The sequence below is a fragment of the Chiloscyllium plagiosum genome, unplaced genomic scaffold, assembly GCF_037043375.1.
Source record: "Chiloscyllium plagiosum isolate Xiang-an unplaced genomic scaffold, Cpla_swu_hap1 HiC_scaffold_17, whole genome shotgun sequence".
NCBI classification, from domain to species: Eukaryota; Metazoa; Chordata; class Chondrichthyes; order Orectolobiformes; family Hemiscylliidae; genus Chiloscyllium; species Chiloscyllium plagiosum.
In genome coordinates, this window is record NW_028270155.1 from 76,268,953 (window position 1) to 76,290,980 (window position 22,028).

A 22,028-nucleotide genomic window follows, 5' to 3' on the forward strand; every position below is an offset into this window, starting at 1 on the left:
CAGGACAGAACCCCACTGGTCCTCACCTACCACCCCACCAACCTCCAGATACATCGTATCATCCTTCTTATTTCCGCCACTTCCAAACAGACCCCACCACCAAGGATATATTTCCCTCCCCTCCCCTATCAGCGTTCCGGAGAGACCATTCCCTCTGTGACTCCCTCGTCAGGTCCACACCCCCCACCAACCCAACCTCCACTCCTGGCACCTTCCCCTGCAACCGCAAGAAATGCAAAACTTGCGCCCACACCTCCCCCCTCACTTCCCTCCAAGGCTCCAAGGGATCCTTCCATATCTGTCACAAATTCACCTGCACCTCCACACACATCATTTACTGCATCCGCTGCACCCGATGTGGCCTCCTATACATTGGGGAGACAGGCCGTCTACTTGCGGAACGTTTCAGAGAACACCTCTGGGACACCCACACCAACCAACCCAACCGCCCCGTGGCTGAACACTTTAACTCCCCCTCCCACTCCGCCAAGGACATGCAGGTCCTTGGCCTCCTCCATCGCCAGACCATGGCAACACGATGCCTGGAGGAAGAGTGCCTCATCTTCTGCTTAGGAACCCTCCAGCCACAGGGGATGAATGCAGATTTCTCCACCTTCCTCATTTCCCCTCCCCCCACCTTTTCTCAGTCCCAACTCTCGGACTCAGCACCGCCTTCTTGACCTGCAATCTTCTTCCCGACCTCTCCACCCCCAACCCCTCTGAGGCCTATCACCCTCACCTTAACCTCCTTCCACCTATCGCATTCCCAACGCCCCTTCCCCAAGTCCCTCCTCCCTACCTTTTATCTTAGCCTGCTTGGCACACCCTCCTCATTCCTGAAGAAGGGCTTATGCCCGAAACATCGATTCTCCTGCTCCTTTGATGCTACCTGACCTGCTGCACTTTTCCAGCAACACATTTTTCAGCAAATTAAAACAACAGGCAAACTGATACAAACCGTCAACATATATCTCAACTTATTAAATCTCTAATTCCTTTATGAACCTCCCCTTTGTGCACACACATTAGAAAAGAAATTAGTGCTGTGGGTGAGGGAAAATCTGGGAAGGCAGTTCACAGGGTTAACTGAGATGTTCGTTTTTACTGCCAGGACTTACTGCTCCTCGGCTCTCTCTTCTCCACGTACTTTTCACTTACTTACAAGAGGCACAGAACAACTCGTTCGCAACTTATAAAATTTCTGACTTATTGGTTAAAAGCAGCAGCTTATAGCAACTGGTGAGGAGAAATAAATTGGCTTCAGCGGTTTTAATGCAGAGAAACGAACAGCACCTCCTGATCCAGAGGTCTGGCCTCTGGCAACTTTGTCCCACTCCATCTCTGTAAGTTCCTTCAGTGCAACAAAATGTCGAAGAATTCTGGATCCTGGACCTCTCGTATCATGCTTTCCCGAACCCTTCTCTTTTTCCAGTATTGATAGTCCTCAATCTGTTTAAATCTTTAAACCATCATATCTCTCTTGCTCCCACTGTCTGTCTCTCTCTCTCTCTCTCTCTCTCTCTCTCTCTCTATATATATATATATATATATATATCTATCTATCTCTCTCTCTCTATCTCCCTCCCTTTCTCTGCCTCTGTATCTCTGTCTCTCCTACTTTCTCTCTCTCTCCCCCACCCACTGCCAGTATCTCTCTCCCTCACACTGTCTTTCACCCATTGTTTTTTTCTCTCTCTCTTGCTCCCACTGTATCTCTCCCAATGCATCCCTCCTACTGTGTATATCTTTCTCATATACTGTATCTCTCTACCTCTACCTCCCTTACTGTATCTCTCTCTCCTGCACCCCTTTACTGTATTTTTCTCTCTCTCTCCCTTTCCAATGCTGCTTTCAGCCATCCTATTTGACCAAGCTTCTCCTCTTCCCACCTCCTTTGTCTCAGTGCCAATTTTATTGCAATCATGTTGTTGTGATTGATTTTAGGATTTTTGCAATTTGTTAAAACTTCAGATTTGGCTTTTATGGCCTGCTGTCATTTCTTGACCTACAGGAATTAATTACTCTCAGAAATGTTTGAGTTTTAGATTTTAATTTGCAATTTGGTGTCATTTTACTGAATTTTACTGTTTTATTTGCATCATTGTCACTACATTCTATCATTGCATTGTAGGCTCAGGTTTTCTTTTGGCAAAACCTTTCCTTTTCAATTCTATTTCTCATCGCTCTCTGCTACTGACTCACTTTCAGCCACCAGAGTGCACAGACCGTGTGTTCCTTTGGTGCTTCCAGTGATGTTGCACATTTGGAGAAGGTGTACAATATAGATATGATCCCATGTCATCTATTTTACTGCTCAGCTGCTTTCACCCACATGGAAGAATAGGAAGTTTGCATTGATTCAGTGCTTTTCACAACCTCAAGTCATCACAATGAAGTTCTTATGAAGTGTGATCACTGTTGTCATGTTGTAATCTTGCACACAGGAAGCTCCCACAAAGGCGACCCGGTGGCTCAGTGGTTAGCACTGCTACCTCACAGCGCCAGGGACCCCGGGTTCAATTCCTGCCTCGGGCGACTGTCTGTGTGGGGTTTGCACATTCTCCCTATGTCTGCGTGGGTTTCCTCTGGGTGCTCTGGTTTCCTCCCACAATCCAAAAATGTGCAGGTCAGGTGAATTGGCCATGCTAAATTGTCCATAGTGTTCAAGGATGTGTAGGTTAGGTGTGTTAGTCAGGGGTAGATATGGAGTAGTAGGGTAGGGGAATGGGTGTGGGTGGGATACTGTTCGGAGAATTTGTGTGGACTTTGTGGGTGGAAGGGCCTGTTTCCACACTGGAGGGATTCTATGAAAATAATAGAAAAGTGGTTAGATCTACTTTGCTGACACAAAATCAAAATGTTACAAATGCTGGACGTCTGTAATATAAAAAAAGAAACTCTAGGAAACACTCAGAAGGCTAGGTAGTATCTGTTGAGAGAGAAACAGTTAAATTTTCAAAGTCTTTTATCAAAAGTTCTATGACCGGTGCCAATGCAATATAAAGTTCAATGTCTTCGCACAGATGGTCATTGACAGTGAGTGCAACTTTGCATTTCCTAACTTTGCAAAGGAATTGCTGGACTTTCACATTGTTTCATTCATCAGACCCCCATAACCTGCTCAGTGATGCCCTGTTTGAGTTCCACCAGGGCCATTCAGCTCCTCACCTTATTAAAACCTTGACTCCAACATGGACAAAAGAGCTAGATTCCAGAGATGAGGTGAGTGTGACAGTCCTTACAACAAGACTGCTTTCGACTGAGTGTAAAATCAAGGAGCTCTAACAAAACTGAAGTCAATGGCGAAACCTGAGTGCTGGTTAGAACCAAAGCTGGCACATAGAAAGATGCTTGTGGTTGTTGTCGATCAGCTCAAGGCCATCTCTGCTGGAGATCCTCACAGAAGTGCAGAAGGCTCAGTCATTTTCAGCTGCTTCATAAAATATTTTCCCTCCATCAGAGTGTTAAAAGTGGGAATAATTGCTGATGATTGCAGTGTTCAACACAATTTGTCAGACTTCATGGACTGAGACAGTCCATGTCCAAATGTAGCAAGACCTGGACATTGCCCAGGCTTGGATTGAAATGTGGCCTGGAATAGTTGGACCACATTGAGCATCTCCAACAACCCAGAATCTAAACAGCATCCCACTGACTTTCAATGGCATTACCTTCAGTGAATTTCCTCTACATCCTATGCATTACCATTGAATACTTAGTGAACGGGACTAGCCATATAAGTATAGTGGCTACAAGATTGAGTAAGATGGTAATACTCCCTACTTGCTGGAATGAGTGCAGCTCCAACACCACTAAAGAAACTCTGCTATCCAGGACAAAGGCAGCAGATATATGGGAACACCAGCACCTTCAATTTCCCCACCAAGATACACGCAATTCTGATTTGGTAATATATTAGCATTCCTTCAGTGTTGCTGAATGAAAATCACTTCCTAACAGCATTGTGGACTTGCCAACAGCAGATGTACTACAGCAGTTCAATAAGGCAGCTCATCATCACCTTCTCAAGGCCAACTGTGGATGTGCATTATATGCTGGCCCAGCCAGTGATACCCACATCTCATGAACGAATGAATAAATGGTCGATGACCCTACATCTGATTTGTGAGTTTGGAGTTAGTTCTGTCTAGCTGCTAAACTACCTGAACTTTAACCCATTGTAAATTCAGAAATTGCAGTGGAACTTTTGGGACATTCCTTGATGTCTTTTGGTCAGGATATCACCTAGAGTCATGGAGATGTACAGCACAAAAACAGACTCTTCTGTCCAACTCGTCCATGCCAACCAGATATCCTAAATTAATCTAGTCCCATTTGCTAGTAGTTGGCCATATCCCTGTAAACTCTTCCTATTCATGTATCAGCCTTCACTACTACCTCTGGCAACTCATTCCATACATGCACCACATCCTTCGGGAAAAACTTGCCCCTTAGACCCCATTTAAATCTTTCCCCTCTCACCTCAAACCTATATTCTCTAGTTTTAGACTCCTCTACCCTAGGGAAAAGACCTTGACTATTCACCCTATCCATGCCTCACATGATTTTATAAATGTCTATAAAGGGTCACCCCTCAGCCTCTACGCTCCGGAGAAAATAGCCCCAGCCTATTCAGCCTCTCCCTACAGCTCAAACTCTCCAAACTTGGTAATATCTTTGTAAATCTTTTCTGCACTCTTTCAAGTTTAACAACATCTTTCCCATAGCAAGGAGACCAGAGGTGAATGCTGTATTCCAAAAGTGGCCTAACTAATGTTCTGTACAGCCGCAACATGACCTCCAAACTCCTATATTGAGTGCACTGACCAATAAAGGCAAGTGTACAAAACACCTTCTTCACTACCCTGTCTACCTGCAACTCCACCTCCAAGGAACTATGAACCTGCACTCCAAGGTTCTTTGTTTGGTTACACTCCCCAGGACCTTAACATAAGGTCCTGCTCTGATTTGCAGCTCAATCACTCGACACTCCAACATCGCCTGTACACTCCTGATCACAGTTCAAGCAGCAGGAAGGTGCAGCTGGCTTACAAAATATTAACAGAAAGGGTTAGCACTGACACTAATGCTTTACAGCGATTTGATTTTTAAAAGTGACACCAACAAGAATACTAAGATAACAAAACTCTTACCATTACCGGGGCTGGGCTTGATAGAGGTGATCGCAGATGTGCTAGTTTATCATGCGACTCCATCTCTGTCTTTATGTGTGTATGTACTATCCAGGTTAAGTCATGGTGATTCTGAGGCCTAAGGTTTGGTCCTTATCTGAATATAAGAAGAACTGCACTGTTGTACTTTTTAAACTTTGTTTTCCTTATTTTTCTACTTTGTACCAAAGATTCTGTACCTCGGTTCCTTTGTACCTAAGATGGCGTCATAAGTGGCAACTTGTAAACTTTTCACTGTACTCATGTGATGAGAAGCCTAATTAATTTCAATTAAATTCGGTAGTTCGAGCCCTTATGTTTTGAGGGTGAGGGTTTCTGATCAATGTTGAATAACTTCTGCTGAGAGCACGTGTGACTGGATATGCAGTTCAACAGAGTGCTTCTCACTGTCTGGTCAAACATTCGATAGGCACTCTCCATCCAGGCTAGATACTGGAGAGCTGCTGACACCTTGAAACCCTATCCTGATCACAGTGGGGAGTGGAGGAGGGAAGCATTTGGCAAAACAAAATGTGTGCCAAGGAGGATATTACAGGCAATATTAAATTCCGGAGAGGGTTCAAGTAACAGTTCTTTATCAAGGACTCCACCTGGGGTTTTCTCAAGGGCTACTTCTTAATTATCACTAACTCATTTATTAGGTGATGCAGTCATAAAGTAATAATAATAATATCTCCTATATTTGTGTTGACATAATGGGTACTCACGCAGAAGTAGAACTAGTCATGTCTCACAAACTTGATTGAGTTTTTTGAAGAAGTAACAAAGAGGATTGATGAGGGCAGAGCAGTGAATGTGATCTATATGGACTTCAGTAAGGCATTCGACAAGGTACCCCATGGGAGACTGATTAGCAAGATTAGATCTCATGGAATACAGGGAGAACTAGCCATTTGGATACAGAACTGGCTCAAAGGTAGAAGACAGAAGGTGGTGATGGAGGGTTATTTTTCAGACTGGAGGCCTGTGACCAGTGGAGTGCCACAAGGATCGGTGCTGGGTCCACTACTTTTCATCATTTATATAAATGATTTGGATGCAAGCATATGAGGTACAGTTAGTAAGTTTACAAATGACTCTAAAATTGGAGGTGTAGTGGACAGCGAAGAAGGTTACCTCAGATTACAATAGGATCTTGATCAGATGGGCCAATGGGCTGAGAATTGGCAGATGGAGTTGAATTTAAATAAATGTGAGGTGCTGCATTTTGGGAAAGCAAATGTTAGCAGTACTTATACACTTAATGGTAAGGTCCTGGAGAGCGTTGCTGAACAAAGAGACCTTGGAGTGCAGGTTCATAGCTCCTTGAAAGTGGGGTCACAGGTAGATAGGATAGTGAAGAAGGCTCAAAGTTTGTGCGAAGATTTGTAGCTCGGGTGCTCGTTGTTGTGGTTCTGTTCGCCGAGCTGGAAGTTTTTGTTGCAAACGTTTCGTCCCCTGGCTAGGCGACATCATCAGTGCTTGGGAGCCTCCTGCGAAGCGCTTCTTTGATGTTTGCTCCGGTGTTTATAGTGGTCTGTCCCTGCCGCTTCCGGTTGTCAGTTTCGGCTGTCCGCTGTAGTGGTTGGTATATTGGGTCCAGGTCGATGTGTTTGTTGATGGAGTTTGTGGATGAATGCCATGCCTCTAGGAATTCCCTGGCTGTTCTCTGTCTGGCTTGCCCTATGATAGTAGTGTTGTCCCAGTCGAATTCATGTTGCTTGTTGTCTGCGTGTGTGGCTACTAAGGATAGCTGGTCGTGTCATTTCATGGCTAGTTGATGTTCATGTATGCGGATTGTTAGCTGTCTTCCTGTTTGTCCTATATAGTGTTTAGTGCAGTCCTTGCGTGGTATTTTGTACACTACATTCATCTTGCTCATGTTGGGTATCGGGTCCTTCGTTCTGGTGAGTTGTTGTCTGAGCGTGGCTGTTGGTTTGTGTGCCGTTATGAGTCCTAGGGGTCTCAGTAGTCTGGCAGTCAGTTCCGAGATGCTCCTGATGTATGGTAGTGTGGCTAGTCCTTTTGGTTGTGGTATGTCCTCGTTCCGTGGTCTTTCTCTTAGGCATCTGCTGATGAAGTTGTGCGGGTATCTGTTTTTGGCGAATACCTTGTATAGGTGTTCCTCTTCTTCTTTTTGCAGTCCTGGTGTACTGCAGTGTGTTGTGGCCCTTTTGAATAGTGTCCTGATGCAGCTTCGTTTGTGTGTGTTGGGGTGGTTACTTTCATAGTTTAGGACTTGGTCTGTGTGTGTGGCTTTCTTGTATACTCTTGTAGTGAATTCTCCGTCTGGTGTTCTCTGTACCATCATGTCTAGGAATGGGAGTTGGCTATCCTTTTCTTCTTCTCTCGTGAATCGGATTCCTGTGAGTGTGGCGTTGATGATCCGGTGTGTTTTTTCTATTTCCGTGTTTTTAATGATTACAAACGTGTCATCGATATATCTGACCCAGAGTTTGGGTTGAATTTGTGCTAGGACTGTTTGTTCTAACCTTTGCATAACTGCCTCTGCTATGAGTCCCGAGATTGGTGATCCCATGGGTGTTCCGTTGATTTGTTCGTATATCTGGTTGTTGAATGTGAAGTGTGTTGTGAGGCACAAGTCCAGTAGTTTAAGTATGCCGTCTTTGTTGATAGGTTCAGCGTCCTGTTTTCTGTTCTGTATGTCCAGTAGGTTGGCTATTGTTCTCTGGCTAGGGTTTTGTCAATCGAAGTGAACAGTGCCGTCACGTCGAATGATATCATGGTTTCTTCTTTGTCTATGTGTATATTTCTGATGATGTTCAAGAATTCCTGTGTTGATTGTATAGAGTGTTTGGATCCGCTGACCAGGTGTTTCAGTTTCTGTTGTAGTTCTTTGGCCAGTTTGTATGATGGTGTCCCTGGCAGTGATACTATGGGTCTGAGTGGGATGTCTGGTTTGTGTACTTTAGGTAATCCATAGAATCTGGGGGTGTTGTTGCTTTCCGGTTTCATTCTTTGTAGGTCAGCTCTGGTTATCTGTCCGTTTTTTTGTAGATTCCTTAGTGTGTTATTTATCCTATTGGTGAGCTGTGGGGTGGGGTCAAACTCCCTCTTTTGGTAGGTGTTGGTATCTTCAAGTAGTTGTTGTGCTTTTTGGATGTAATCAGATTTATCTAGGATGACCGTCATTCTGCCTTTATCTGCTGGTAGTATGATTATGTTCTTATCGTTTCTTAGTGATTTCAGTGCTTCCCTCTCCTTGGTGTTGAGGTTATGTGTTTGTCTTTCGACGTGACGGCACTGTTCACTTCGATTGACAAAACCCTAGCCAGAGAAACAATAGCCAACCTACTGGACATACAGAACAGAAAACAGGACGCTGAACCTATCAACAAAGACGGCATACTTAAACTACTGGACTTGTGCCTCACAACACACTTCACATTCAACAACCAGATATACGAACAAATCAACGGAACACCCATGGGATCACCAATCTCGGGACTCATAGCAGAGGCAGTTATGCAAAGGTTAGAACAAACAGTCCTACCACAAATTCAACCCAAACTCTGGGTCAGATATGTCGATGACACGTTTGTAATCATTAAAAACACGGAAATAGAAAAAACACACCGGATCATCAACGCCACACTCACAGGAATCCGATTCACGAGAGAAGAAGAAAAGGATAGCCAACTCCCATTCCTCGACGTGATGGTACAGAGAACACCAGACGGAGAATTCACTACAAGAGTATACAGGAAAGCCACACACACAGACCAAGTCCTAAACTATGAAAGTAACCACCCCAACACACACAAACGAAGCTGCATCAGGACACTATTCAAAAGGGCCACAACACACTGCAGTACACCAGGACTGCAAAAAGAAGAAGAGGAACACCTATACAAGGTATTCGCCAAAAACGGATACCCGCGCAACTTCATCAGCAGATGCCTAAGAGAAAGACCACGGAACGAGGACATACCACAACCAAAAGGACTAGCCACACTACCATACATCAGGAGCATCTCGGAACTGACTGCCAGACTACTGAGACCCCTAGGACTCATAACGGCACACAAACCAACAGCCACGCTCAGACAACAACTCACCAGAACGAAGGACCCGATACCCAACATGAGCAAGATGAATGTAGTGTACAAAATACCACGCAAGGACTGCACTAAACACTATATAGGACAAACAGGAAAGACAGCTAACAATCCGCATACATGAACATCAACTAGCCACGAAATGACACGACCAGCTATCCTTAGTAGCCACACACGCAGACAACAAGCAACATGAATTCGACTGGGACAACACTACTATCATAGGGCAAGCCAGACAGAGAACAGCCAGGGAATTCCTAGAGGCATGGCATTCATCCACAAACTCCATCAACAAACACATCGACCTGGACCCAATATACCAACCACTACAGCGGACAGCCGAAACTGACAACCGGAAGCGGCAGGGACAGACCACTATAAACACCGGAGGAAACATTAAAGAAGCGCTTCGCAGGAGGCTCCCAAGCACTGATGATGTTGCCTAGCCAGGGGACGAAATGTTTGCAACAAAAACTTCCAGCTCGACGAACAGAAGCACAACAGTGAAGAAGGCGTTTGGTATGCTTTCCTCTATTGGTCAGAGTATTGAGTACAGGAGTTGGGAGGTCATGGTTACAGCTGTACAGGACATTGGTTAGGCCACTGTTGCAATATTGCATGCAATTCTGATCTCCTTCCTATTGGAAGGATGTTGTGAAACTTGAAAGGGTTCAGAAAAGATTTACAAGGACGTTGCCAGGGTTGGAGGATTTGAGCTACAGGGAGAGGTTGAATAGACTGAGGCTGTTTTCCCTAATTGGAGGCTGAGGGGTGACCTTATAGAGGTTTATAAAATCATGAGGGGCATGGATAGGATAAGTAGACAAAGTCTCTTCCCTGGGGTGGAAGAGTCCAGAACTAGAGGGCATAGGTTTAGGGTGAGAGCGGAAATATATAAAAGAGACCTGAGGGGCGACGTTTTAACACAGAGGGTGGTACATGTATGGAATGAGCTGCCAGAGGAAGTGGTGAAGGCTAGTACAATTGCAACATTTAAAAGGCATCTGGATGAGTATATAAATAGGAAGGTTTTGGAGGAATATGGGCCGGGTGCAGGCATGTGGGACTAGATTGGGTTGGGATATCTGGTCGCCATGGACAAGTTGGACCAAAGGGTCTGTTTCCGTGTTATACATCTCTATGACTCTAATTATTAATTCCTCAGTAATTAATCAACTCTCCACTAAATTTAAAGCCACAGCTTATAAATACATTTCTGGACACTCGAGTAATTAAGTTGGTAGAACAGGTGTAATTGAACAAAAACTTTTTTTTCCCAAAATAACTGGTCCATATTTCAACACATAGAAAGCCAATACCCTAAACACACTTCCCACAGATTGGTGAAGTCACAGCTATTGTATTTCTATTGCACAAGCACAAAGTTGGAACACTCTAACTTGGCAACTATGGTTTTATTTATTGCACCTCAGATCTCAATCTCAGATTTAAATTTAACAACTTCATTGCAGTGAAATCCACTACATTTTTCAAATATAGTAAATTGTGAACTTGCAAAGCTCTAGAGATTCTACATGTATTTGCAAAAAATTAATACCTCAATGATTTGAAGTTTTCTAGGATCCCTCTCCCACCTTTGCAACCACTCTCCACAGCCTGCTTACATTCCATTCGCTTCTTTCACTCCTCTTGCAGCCATCTTTCCCTCAGCACCCAAACATATTTGACAACCACAATTGCATACGTACCTCCATATTCCTTCCCTCAATCTCACTGGTGATATCTCGGCTGGCTGCAGCTCTCACACCCCCCCCCCAAATCACTCTCAAGACACCCCATCCATTCCCACCTCCCCCACCTCAGATCTCCAGCCCGGAATCCGTGCTGGCCTGTGATTGTTGAAATGCCTCCTCACCACTTCCTACCATTGCAATTATGGGGATGTGTTTTGCTCTGATTGGTCACCCTGTGGGGGATTTTCCAGTGTGACCTGAGGAGTCCGGGGGGGGCAGATTGCCTCTGTGTGTTCCAACCGTTGCTACTGTTCAGAAATGAACTGACTGTTTTAATGTGACACTGTAGATTCCGAGCTACCTTGGACCAGATCAAGCCTGAACGACTAGAGAGTACCACCACATTGAAAGGACTCGACTATATTGATGTTCCTGGGTCTTCCAGGCGAGAGTACAGGCTCACTTTCTTCACCTACAAGGAGGCAATCATCTCAGTAAAGGTGAGAGAATCACTGCTGTTCTATGCTACAGTTTATAGTAAGTCAGCAGATAAGCAGTGGGGACAGAGCTGTTCTTCTTTGAGCAGAAGCAGGTGAAAGAGAAATGTAAAAGTGATGCTCAAAGTTCTGAAGGACATTGATGTGAGCTTTGGTAAACCCTGAAGGATACATTAAAGGTAACTGCCAAAAGTACTGGATGGACAAAGAGTAGGTTATGGAGTGATTTATTATGATTCAGCATGCACTAGCTGAAAAAAATTAGTGGGAGCAGATTCAGAAACAATTTTCAAAAGGCAATTGGATAATAACTTGAAGGAAAAAATATTGTAGGGCAATCTGTATAGAGCAGGGGAATGGGATTAACTTCATTACTCCTTTATCACACCAGCACAGGCACATTGAACTGAATCGTCTTCTGTGCTGTAAGATTAGAAATGCAGCAGTGACAGAGTCAGAATTCCAGTGGAATCCTCTCTGCAGGTTCCCAGCATGTTACATACACAGTGTGGAGTTATACCTCCCCAGTCTAGATAATCCTTTGTGGTGAGTTGATTATACGGCTGAAACAAAACTTGCAAAAATTGTCGGAGAGGACATTCTAAATCTCCAAGTTGTTTTCTTTTGCTCATAGGAATAGGAAAGCATAGGCTCACAATTCCTTGATTGACATTCTCTGACGTGATCCAATTATGAAATGACCATTGTATGTTTGTACATTGTGTCCTAACATACCCCAATACCTAATCAAACACTTTTGCCTTTCCTTCTCAAACCTGATGCTCTGTGCTTGCCTGAGGTTTCTCAGGGTACAAGCATTCTCTTCTCCCGCATGTTGTGGATGAAGCCACGCTCTAGCTATGAGCCTGGGTTGATCTCCCCAGTGCAGTCCCGAAGAAGTGTTACATTAGATTCCATCCTTTCGGACAAGACATTGCTCAGACCTTTTCAGTTGGAAGTGAAAGATTGCATGGCACTATTTGAAGAAGAGCAGAGGAGTTCTTCCCAATATCCTGGCCAATATTTTTCACTTAACCAACATCAATAAAATCAATTTTCATATACAGGTGCCATTTGTGGAATTGTGTGGAATTAGCTTTTGTGTTTCCGACATTTCAACAATGATTACAAAAAAAACAACATACCTAATTGGTTGCAAAGCACTTAGAATTGTCTAAAGTGGTGAAGGTGTTACAATGTCAGTGGGGAGTGTTTTTTAAGAAATACATTCGAAATACAGTTATTTACTAAAGAAACGACAAGATTCCATGGTTTCAAACAAGAATTTTTTATATTATTATATCCTTGAGTCAAACAAAACATTCAGTAAATACTGTCTTCGATAACCTCATATACTCTGAGAGCCAGAATCATTAAGTTAGATAAATTATGGGCAAAAATAAGCTAGAAATTACACTTCGAATGACAGGTATAGTGAAGAAAAATACGGCTGAAAGAAGGCTAAATATAGCTTGATAAATGAGATATATTCAGCAGCCAAGCCTATTACATCCTGCTCAATGTTGTTTTTCATTGGGAAATGGGAACCCTGCAACTGAGCCCCATCTGTTGCTGCTACCATGGGTAATCATTAGTGAACTATCTCAGACTTGGCCGAGATTCAACAAGTTACAGTTAGCTGCGTGTGTTGTAACAAATAAGTAATCCTCCCCTCAAAAGAACCTTGGACTTTGTTGTTTGCTCTGATGAAACATATTCATTTGAATGTGGAATTTGGTCAGTGGTCACACCCCAACATCATGTAGAACAGAAGATACAGGCTGTGAATGTGGGTGATGAAATCCATTGAGAGACCAGAGGGAACCACAGCTGAAAACAGCTGATAAAGGCCATTCACACCACTTCCCTTGGAGATTCACTCATCTCTTGCCATATTTAACTTGATAATCCACATAAATCCCACGGTTAAGGATTGCTCAAACACTTATCACTCCAGTCATTTTTTTCTTTGGCATCTGTCACTTCTACAGTAATTTCTGCTAATTTGTGCCTATCTGATAAACGTTGCATTCTTAGCAAAGTTTCTGGGAGGGTAACATATAGGATTAAAGATATTCTTCAGATGTGATGGTGAGAACATAATAAGTTAAACCAGACACTCTGACACAGACAGCTGGAAGAAATGTTGAGAATTCAGGGAAATTGTCTTCAGAATTGGCTTTTCTCAGTTCATGTTTTTTTAATTGTATTAAGGAAATTTTAAATAGATGTGATTTATACTCTCCAGAAGTCAGGGAACTGTAACTCCCAAGGTTGGGGCCAGTGTGTCTCTAATAAATGTTACTGAATAAAATGCCGAAGGATCCTAATAATCTGCCTCCACAGGTGACCTTCCGTAATGAGACCACTCAGGAATACCTTTACTATGTCGTTAACATTAAATCTACATCTCCTGGTCTGAATGGCACCATAGAGTTGGTGGCTCCAGTTCGCCAGAGCACTACAGGGACTGTGGAGGTTGAGAATCCATTGTCTATCCCAACTATATTCATCACAGAATGTAAAATCACAGACATCTCTCTCCCAACGCAGCTCATTGTCCCACCACAGGCTAAGGTAAGAGCAACAGGCGAACATGGCGAGCTGGAATGTTAAGAACATATATAGAACATATAGAAAAATACAGCGCAGTACAGGCCCTTTGGCCCTCGATGTTGCGCCGACCCAAGCCCACCTAACCTACACTAGCCCACTATCCTCCATATGCCTATCCAATGCCCGCTTAAATGCCCATAATGAGGGAGAGTCCACCACTGCTACTGGCAGGGCATTCCATGAACTCACGACTCGCTGAGTAAAGAATCTACCCTGAACATCTGTCCTATACCTACCACCCCTTAATTTAAAGCTATGCCCCCTCGTAATAGCTGACTCCATATGTGGAAAAAGGTTCTCATGGTCAACCCTATCTAAACCCCTAATCATCTTGTACACCTCTATCAAGTCACCCCTAAACCTTCTTTTCTCCAATGAAAACAGCCCCAAGTGCCTCAGCCTTTCCTCATACGATCTTCCTACCGTACCAGGCAACATCCTGGTAAACCTCCTCTGCACCCGTTCCAGTGCCTCCACATCCTTCCTATAGTATGGCGACCAAAACTGCACACAATACTCCAGATGCGGCCGCACCAGAGTCTTAGACAACTGCAACATGACCTCAGTACTCCAGAACTCAATTCCTCTACCAATAAAAGCCAGTACGCCATATGCCTTCTTCACTGCACTATTTACCTGGGTGGCAACTTTCAGAGATCTGTGTACATGGACACCAAGATCCCTTTACTCATCCACACTACCAAGTATCCGACCATTAGCCCAGTACCCCATCTTTTTATTACGCTTACCAAAGTGAATCACCTCACACTTACCTATATTGAACTCCATTTGCCACCTTTCTGCCCAGCTCTGCAACTTATCTATATCCCGCTGTAACCTGACACATCCTTCCTCTCTGTCAACAACTCCACTGACTTTTGTATCATCCACAAACTTGCTCACCCAACCTTCTAGCCCCTCCTCCAGGTCATTTATAAGAATGACAAACAGCAATGGTCCCAAAACAGATCCTTGCGGAACACCGCTAGTAACGGCACTCCAAGATGAACCTTTACCATCAACTACTACCCTCTGTCTTCTTCCAGCCAGCCAATTCCTAATCCAAACCTCCAACTCACCCTCAATGCCATACCTCCGTATTTTTTGAAGTAGCCTACCATGGGGAACCTTATCAAACGCCTTACTAAAATCCATATACACCACATCTACCGCTTTACCCTCGTCTACCTCCTTAGTCACCCTCTCAAAGAATTCAATAAGGTTTGTGAGGCACGACCTGCCCTTCACAAAACCATGCTGACTATCCTTGATCACATTATTCCTATCCAGATGTTCATAAATGCCCACAACAGAAGTGAGACTCACCGGCCTATAGTTACTAGGGTTATCCCTACTCCCCTTCTTGAACAAGGGAACCACATTTGCTATCCTCCAGTCTACTGGCACTATTCCTGTAGACAATGAGGACATAAAAATCAAGGCCAATGGCTCTGCAATCTCCTCCCTTGCTTCCCAGAGAATCCTAGGATAAATGCCATCAGGCCCAGGGGACTTATCTATTTTCACCCTTTCCAGACCTCTTCCCTACAGACCAACACCTCTTCCCTACATACCTCAAAGCTGTCCATTCTAATTAATTGTGACTCAATATTCACATCGGCAACAATGTCCTGTTCCTGAGTGAATACTGACGAAAAGTATTCATTCAGTGTCTCCCCAATCTCTTCAGCCTCCACACGCAACTTCCCACTACTATCCTTGACTGGACCTATTCCTACCCTAGTCATTCTTTTATTCCTGACATACCTATAGAAAGCCTTAGGGTTTTCCCTAATCCTACCAACTAAGGACTTTTCATGTCCCCTCCTTGCTGCTCTTAGCTCTCTCTTCAGGTCCTTCCTGGCTACCTTATAACTCTCAATCGCCCCAATTGAACCTTCACGCCTCATCTTTACATAGGCCGCCCTCTTCCATTTAACAAGGGATTCCAATTCCTTATTAAACCACGGCTCCCTCACACGACCCTTTCCTCCCTGCCTGACAGCTACATACTTATCAAGGACACTCAATAATTGCTCCTTGAACAAGCTCCACATATCAATTGTGCACATGCCTTAAAGCTTACTTTTCCAGGTCCCACATCCTAAGTCATGCCTCACAGCATCATAATTTCCCTGCCCCCAGCTATAACTCTTGCCCTGCAGTGCACACTTATCCCTCTCCATCACTAGAGTAGAAGTCACCGAATTGTGGTCACTGTCCCCAAAGTGCTCACCTACCTCCAATTCTAACACCTGGCCTGGTTCGTTACCCAGAACCAAATCCAGTATGGCCTCACCTCTTGTTGGCCTGTCTACATATTGTGTCAGGAAACCCTCCTGCACACATTGGACAAACACCGACCCATCTAACGAACTCGAGCTATAGCTTTCCCAGTAAATATCTGGAAAGTTAAAGTCCCCCATAACAACCACCCTATTACTTTCACTCTTCTCCTGAATCATCCTCGCAATCCTTTCTTCTACGTCTCTAGGACTATTAGGAGGCCTGTAGAAAACTCCTAACAGGGTGACCTCACCTTTCCTATTCCTAACCTCAGCCCAAACTACCTCAGATGGCGAGTCTTCATCCATCGTCCTTTCCACCGCTGTAATTCTATCTTTGACAAGCAATGCCACACCTCCCTCTCTTTTACCCCCACCTCTGACCCTACTAAAACATTTAAACCCTGGAACCTGCAACAGCCAATCCTGTCCCTGTTCTACCCATGTCTCTGTAATAGCCACAACATCGAAATCCCAGGTACTAACCCACGCTGCAAGTTAAAGGAAGCAAGCTATTATATTGCAGGTTGCGGTATTCTATTCAAGGTGCTTTGGAGTGGAATTCTAATGTCTTTAAGAGGGAAACTTACCTGTCTTGTGCTAAAACCAATAAACTGCTATGTATTCTGTAATTCTAGCTATAGAGTAAAGCAGTTGAAGATGTGTTTGGCTGAGTTTCACATTCTGCGAGTTTTGATTGTTTAGGAGACGGAGTACGGCAGCAAAGGGCTTGAGGAAAAGTGGAATCAATGGGAATTCGGGGTACAACTCTCCGCTGGTTGGAGTCATACCTGCCACAAAGATGTTTATGGTTGTTGTAGGGTAGTCAGCTCAGCTCCAGCACATCGCTCCAGGATTTTCTCAAGGTGTAAGAGGCCCAATCTGTTATGTATCATAGTTGTGACATGGAGGTGCTGGTGTTGGACTCGGGTGGACAGAATTAGAAGTCACATGACGCCAGGCTATAGTACGACAGGTTGATTTGAAATCACAAGCCTTTGGATCAGAGGGATCTTGGTGTGCATGTGCATCAATCCCTTAAGGTATCAAGACAGGTGTATACTTGCCTTTATTAGCCGAGGCAAAGAATTCAAGAGCAGGGAGGTTATGCAGCAACAGTATAATATGTTGCTTAGGAACAATTGAAATGTTGTGTGCAGTTCCGGAGGGATGTGATATCACTGGAGATGGTGCAGAGGAGATTCACCAGGATGTTGCCTGGGCTGGAGAAATTCAGGTACAAAATGAGATTGGACACAATGGGGTTGTTTTCCTTAGAGCAGAGGAGATTGAGAGGGGACATGATTGAGATGTATAAAATTATGAGGGCGTTGACAGGGTAGACCTGAAGGAATGTTTTCCCATGATGAAGGAATCACCAACCATGTCATAGATTTAAAGTAAGGTACAGAAGGTTTAGAGAAGGTATGAGGAAAGGCTTTTTATTCAGAGGGTAATAAGGATCTGGAATTCACTGCCTTTGAGGATGGGTGATGCAGAAACCCATCTAACATTCAAGATTATTTCAGATATGCACTTGCAATGCCAAGGCACATACAAAGACAATGGGCCAAGTGCTGGAAAATGTGATTCGAATAGTTAGCTGCTTACTTTTGGCTGATGTGGACACAGTGGGTGAGAATAACTTTTTTCTGCATTGTAGATCTCTATGTTTCTGAGACAGCCAAAGCAAAAGAACAACCTTGTACACCACAAAAATGATAGTGAGCAGGAAAGCACACTGGCAGCTGGGAGCTGCACCTTCCAGTGCAGAAGTATCCCACCTTCAGCTCTGACAGCTGCCCCAGAGATGTCCTTTCCGTTACCTCCATCTTGCCCTTGACCTGGGGTGATTAGGCTGTAAGAGATGGATTCCTCAGGCCATTGAGCTGTGTCAAATGAGGGAACAGGAAGCACTATAACATTGATATTAGGGGGCTCTCACTAAGACATTGCCTGAAAAGATAACGTATTTTGTTAAGTTAGGACTTTTATTTATGTCTGTTGGGGTCCTGCGGAGTGGAATTCCCATAGCACAAGGGCAACTCCTTTCCTACTGCTACGTCCCTATTGCAGAGCCTTAGTGTCGGGTCGATGGTTCCTGCATTCAGCACTCAAATCAAGAGCTGTCAAGCAGCAAGAAATATTGAAGTGCCTGATGCTAACCTAATTTGTGTGAGCATCTTTTATCTGGGTCTGCACACCAGAAAGTTAAGATTTGAAGATGTGAGCACATGAGCAGGGCTGGGTGAAGTTGAGACAGTGCACAGAGGTTCTGGCTTATTCTGATTCGTATAAAATCTCTCATGGTTGATGTGCTGTTGCAATGATTTACTGGTGGACTTTTTAAATAAAATCTTACTGGTTTCCTTTCTCCCCATAGGGTATAGTGTCCTTTGAATACCAGCCTCTGAAAGTGGGTGAGGTCACTGGGCGCCTTACACTGAACAACAGTGATTTAGGAGTCTATCAGTATGACCTGATCCTGAAAGCCAAGCCAGCAGGCCCGGAGAAACCACGCCACTTCCGGACTAACTTTGGTGGCAACCAGACCCTCATGGCCAAGTTCCTAAACCACTCCCGCCAGAAAGTGGAGTACTTCTGTAAGGTAGGTTCCAGACGGCTCACAGAAGGAAGCCAACGGGGCCATCATATCTGCACCAGCTCTCCAAGTGAGCATCATGCCTTAGTGCCAATCTTTCCCCAGCCCTTGCATTTTGTTTCTACTCAAATAATTATCTAATGCTCTCTTGAATGCCTCAATTTGAACCTGTCTCCACCACATTTCCAGGCAGTGCAAGCTAGATCCAAACCACTCAGTGTGAACATTTTCTTTCCTCACATCATCCTTGCTTCTTTTGCAGAGGTGTGGAACTTTTATATCAGTGTCCTCTCTTACTTGATCCTTTTATGAGTTTTTCCCTGTCCAGCCCCCTCACACTTTTGCAAACTTCTATCAAATCTCCTCTCAGCCTTCTCCTCTCCAGGGAGAGCAGTCTCAACTTCTTCAATCCATCTTCATCACTAAAATCATTCTAGTGTCTCAAACCTGGAATCATACTCGTAAATTACCTCCTGCTGTCCAGTGCATTCACAGTTCCTATAATGTGACATCCACAACTGGACTCAATATTCCAGTTGAGGTCTAACAAGTGACTTGTGTAGGTTCAACATCACCTTCTTGCTGATGTACACTATGCCCCCATTAATAAAGTTGAGGACACTGTATGCTTTACTTATTGCTTTCTGTCAAAAGCATGCCTTTCATCCTTTTCTTAATTATGTTTCATTTGTCATCACGGGAGCTCTGGATTTGTTTGACATACCTTTCTCATTGTGAGGGAATTTACCTCGATTGTACCCAAACCATTTTGAAGGGGCTCTCTGCTCAGTTGCGACTTTTTCCCTCTAACCTCTCATCTCAGTCATTCCCACCCAGCTCTGTTCATGCCCCATTAAAGTCATTCTCCACCAATTAATTTCTCTCGCTCTGGACTGTTGCATGTCATTCCCCACCACTATCCTGAACCTTACGATTTCATAATCATTGCCTGCTAAATATTCCTCCACTGACACTTGGTCCGTTCTTATTTCCAAGAATTAAGTACAACAATGCACCCTTTCTTGATGGACTGGACGCACAGTGCTTTTGGAAGCCCTCTATCACGTGATCCAGGATCAGTTCCCTTTATACTACAAATAGCCTGGTCTTTAATTGGGTAATTAAAGTCACTCATTTTAACTCCACTGTAATACTGCCATTTTTCTGTGATTTCCCTGCAGATTTGTTCCTCAACATCCTTTGGTTGGCAATCCATAGACTACACTGAGACATGTATTTGCCCCTCTTCATTCCTCAGCTGTAGTCAAGTTGACTCTGACCTTGAACCATCTGAAACATCCTCTTTCTCCAGCACTGCAGTGCCTTCCTTAACCAGTACAGTTATCCCATCTCCTGTTACTTCTTTTCAATCTTCTCGAAATACCTCATACCCAGGAATATTTAACACCCAGACTCCTTAAGCCATGTCTCTGTTATTGCCATATCATTTCCATGAGGACATTTGCTCCAGTAATTCCTTAAAGTCTGCTTGCAGGACCTCATTCTTTTGCTTCCTACATCTTTGATCCCAAAATGGACCACGATTTCTGTCTGCTAACCCTCTCCCTTCTACAGAATATGCTGCAGCTGAATTGTGGCATCCTTGATCCTGGCACCTGAGAGGCAACACAAAGGCCCATCTCTACCCTCCTCACTGAGGAGTCCTCTACGAATATTGACCTTCCACATTTAGCCCCTGTCCCACCCCAAAAGTGGAACCACCCTCTGCCATGGCCCTGCCTCTGGCTCATTCAGGAGGGCTGAGGATTTCATATGTTGCAGGATGTGCAAAGCATGGTGCTGAGCTGTGAGGCAGAGCTTAACTAGATGAAGTATAGTTCCTCTGCTTTTATATTACCCTTGTTCCCACTTAAGTATTGACGGGAAAGCATTTTTAATTTCAGAAGTATAGTTCATTTATCAAAATATACCTCTAAGTACATACAAAGGACTAGCAATCTGTTCCATATTGACTTTGCGAAGAGAAAAAAGAGAAACACAAATAGCATACTGGAATTTGACTTACCACACAGATCCACGCAGTTGCAAAAATCTTATTCTTGTTTACGTCCTGTGTCTCACTTATGTCACCACTTGTCTGCTTCTCAACAAGTGACCTCACCTCGCCCACTCCTCTCATTCACACTGACTGTCACAGGGCCCTCGCCCACCCCTCTCAGTGACACTGACTGTCACAGGGCCCTCGCCCACCCCTCTCAGTGACACTGACTGTCACAGGGCCCTCGCCCACTCCTCTCAGTGACACTGACTGTCACAGGGCCCTCGCCCACCCCTCTCAGTGACACTGACTGCCTGTCACAGGGCCCTCGCCCACCACTCTCAGTGACACTGACTGCCTGTCACAGGGCCCTCGCCCACTCCTCTTAGTGACACTGACTGCCTGTCACAGGGTCCCCACCTGTTCCTCTCAGTGACACTGACTGCCTGTCGCAGGGCCCTCGCCCACCCCTCTCAGTGACACTGACTGCCTGTCACAGGGCCCTCGCCCACCCCTCTCAGTGACACTGACTGCCTGTCACAGGGCCCTCGCCCACTCCTCTCAGTGACACTGACTGCCTGTCACAGGGTCCCCACCTGTTCCTCTCAGTGACACTGACTGCCTGTCGCAGGGCCCTCGCCCACTCCTCTCAGTGACACTGACTGCCTGTCACAGGGTCCCCACCTGTTCCTCTCAGTGACACTGACTGCCTGTCACAGGGCCCTCACCCACTCCTCTCAGTGACACTCACTGCCTGTCACAGGGTCCTCACCCACTCCTCTCATTCACACTGACTGCCTGTCACAGGGCCCTCGCCCACTCCTCTCAGTGACACTGACTGCCTATCACAGGGCCCTCGCCCACTCCTCTCAGTGACACTGACTGCCTGTCACAGGGTCCCCACCTGTTCCTCTCAGTGACACTGACTGCCTGTTACAGGGCCCTCGCCCACTCCTCTCAGTGACACTGACTGCCTGTCACAGGGCCCTCGCCCACTCCTCTCAGTGACACTGACTGTCACAGGGCCCTCGCCCACCCCTCTCAGTGACACTGACTGTCACAGGGCCCTCGCCCACCCCTCTCAG

General features: G+C 44.9%; 1 protein-coding gene across 1 annotated transcript in view; it reads left to right on the forward strand.

The window, feature by feature from the left end:
• Positions 1 to 22,028, forward strand: part of hydin (HYDIN axonemal central pair apparatus protein) — a 905,740-nt gene that overhangs the window by 878,901 nt on the left and 4,811 nt on the right. The window contains exons 83-85 of the mRNA XM_043707374.2: positions 11,294 to 11,444; positions 13,788 to 14,018; positions 18,726 to 18,950. Coding sequence (XP_043563309.2) covers positions 11,294 to 11,444; positions 13,788 to 14,018; positions 18,726 to 18,950 — 607 coding nt within the window. The remainder of the gene's footprint in view (positions 1 to 11,293; positions 11,445 to 13,787; positions 14,019 to 18,725; positions 18,951 to 22,028) is intronic.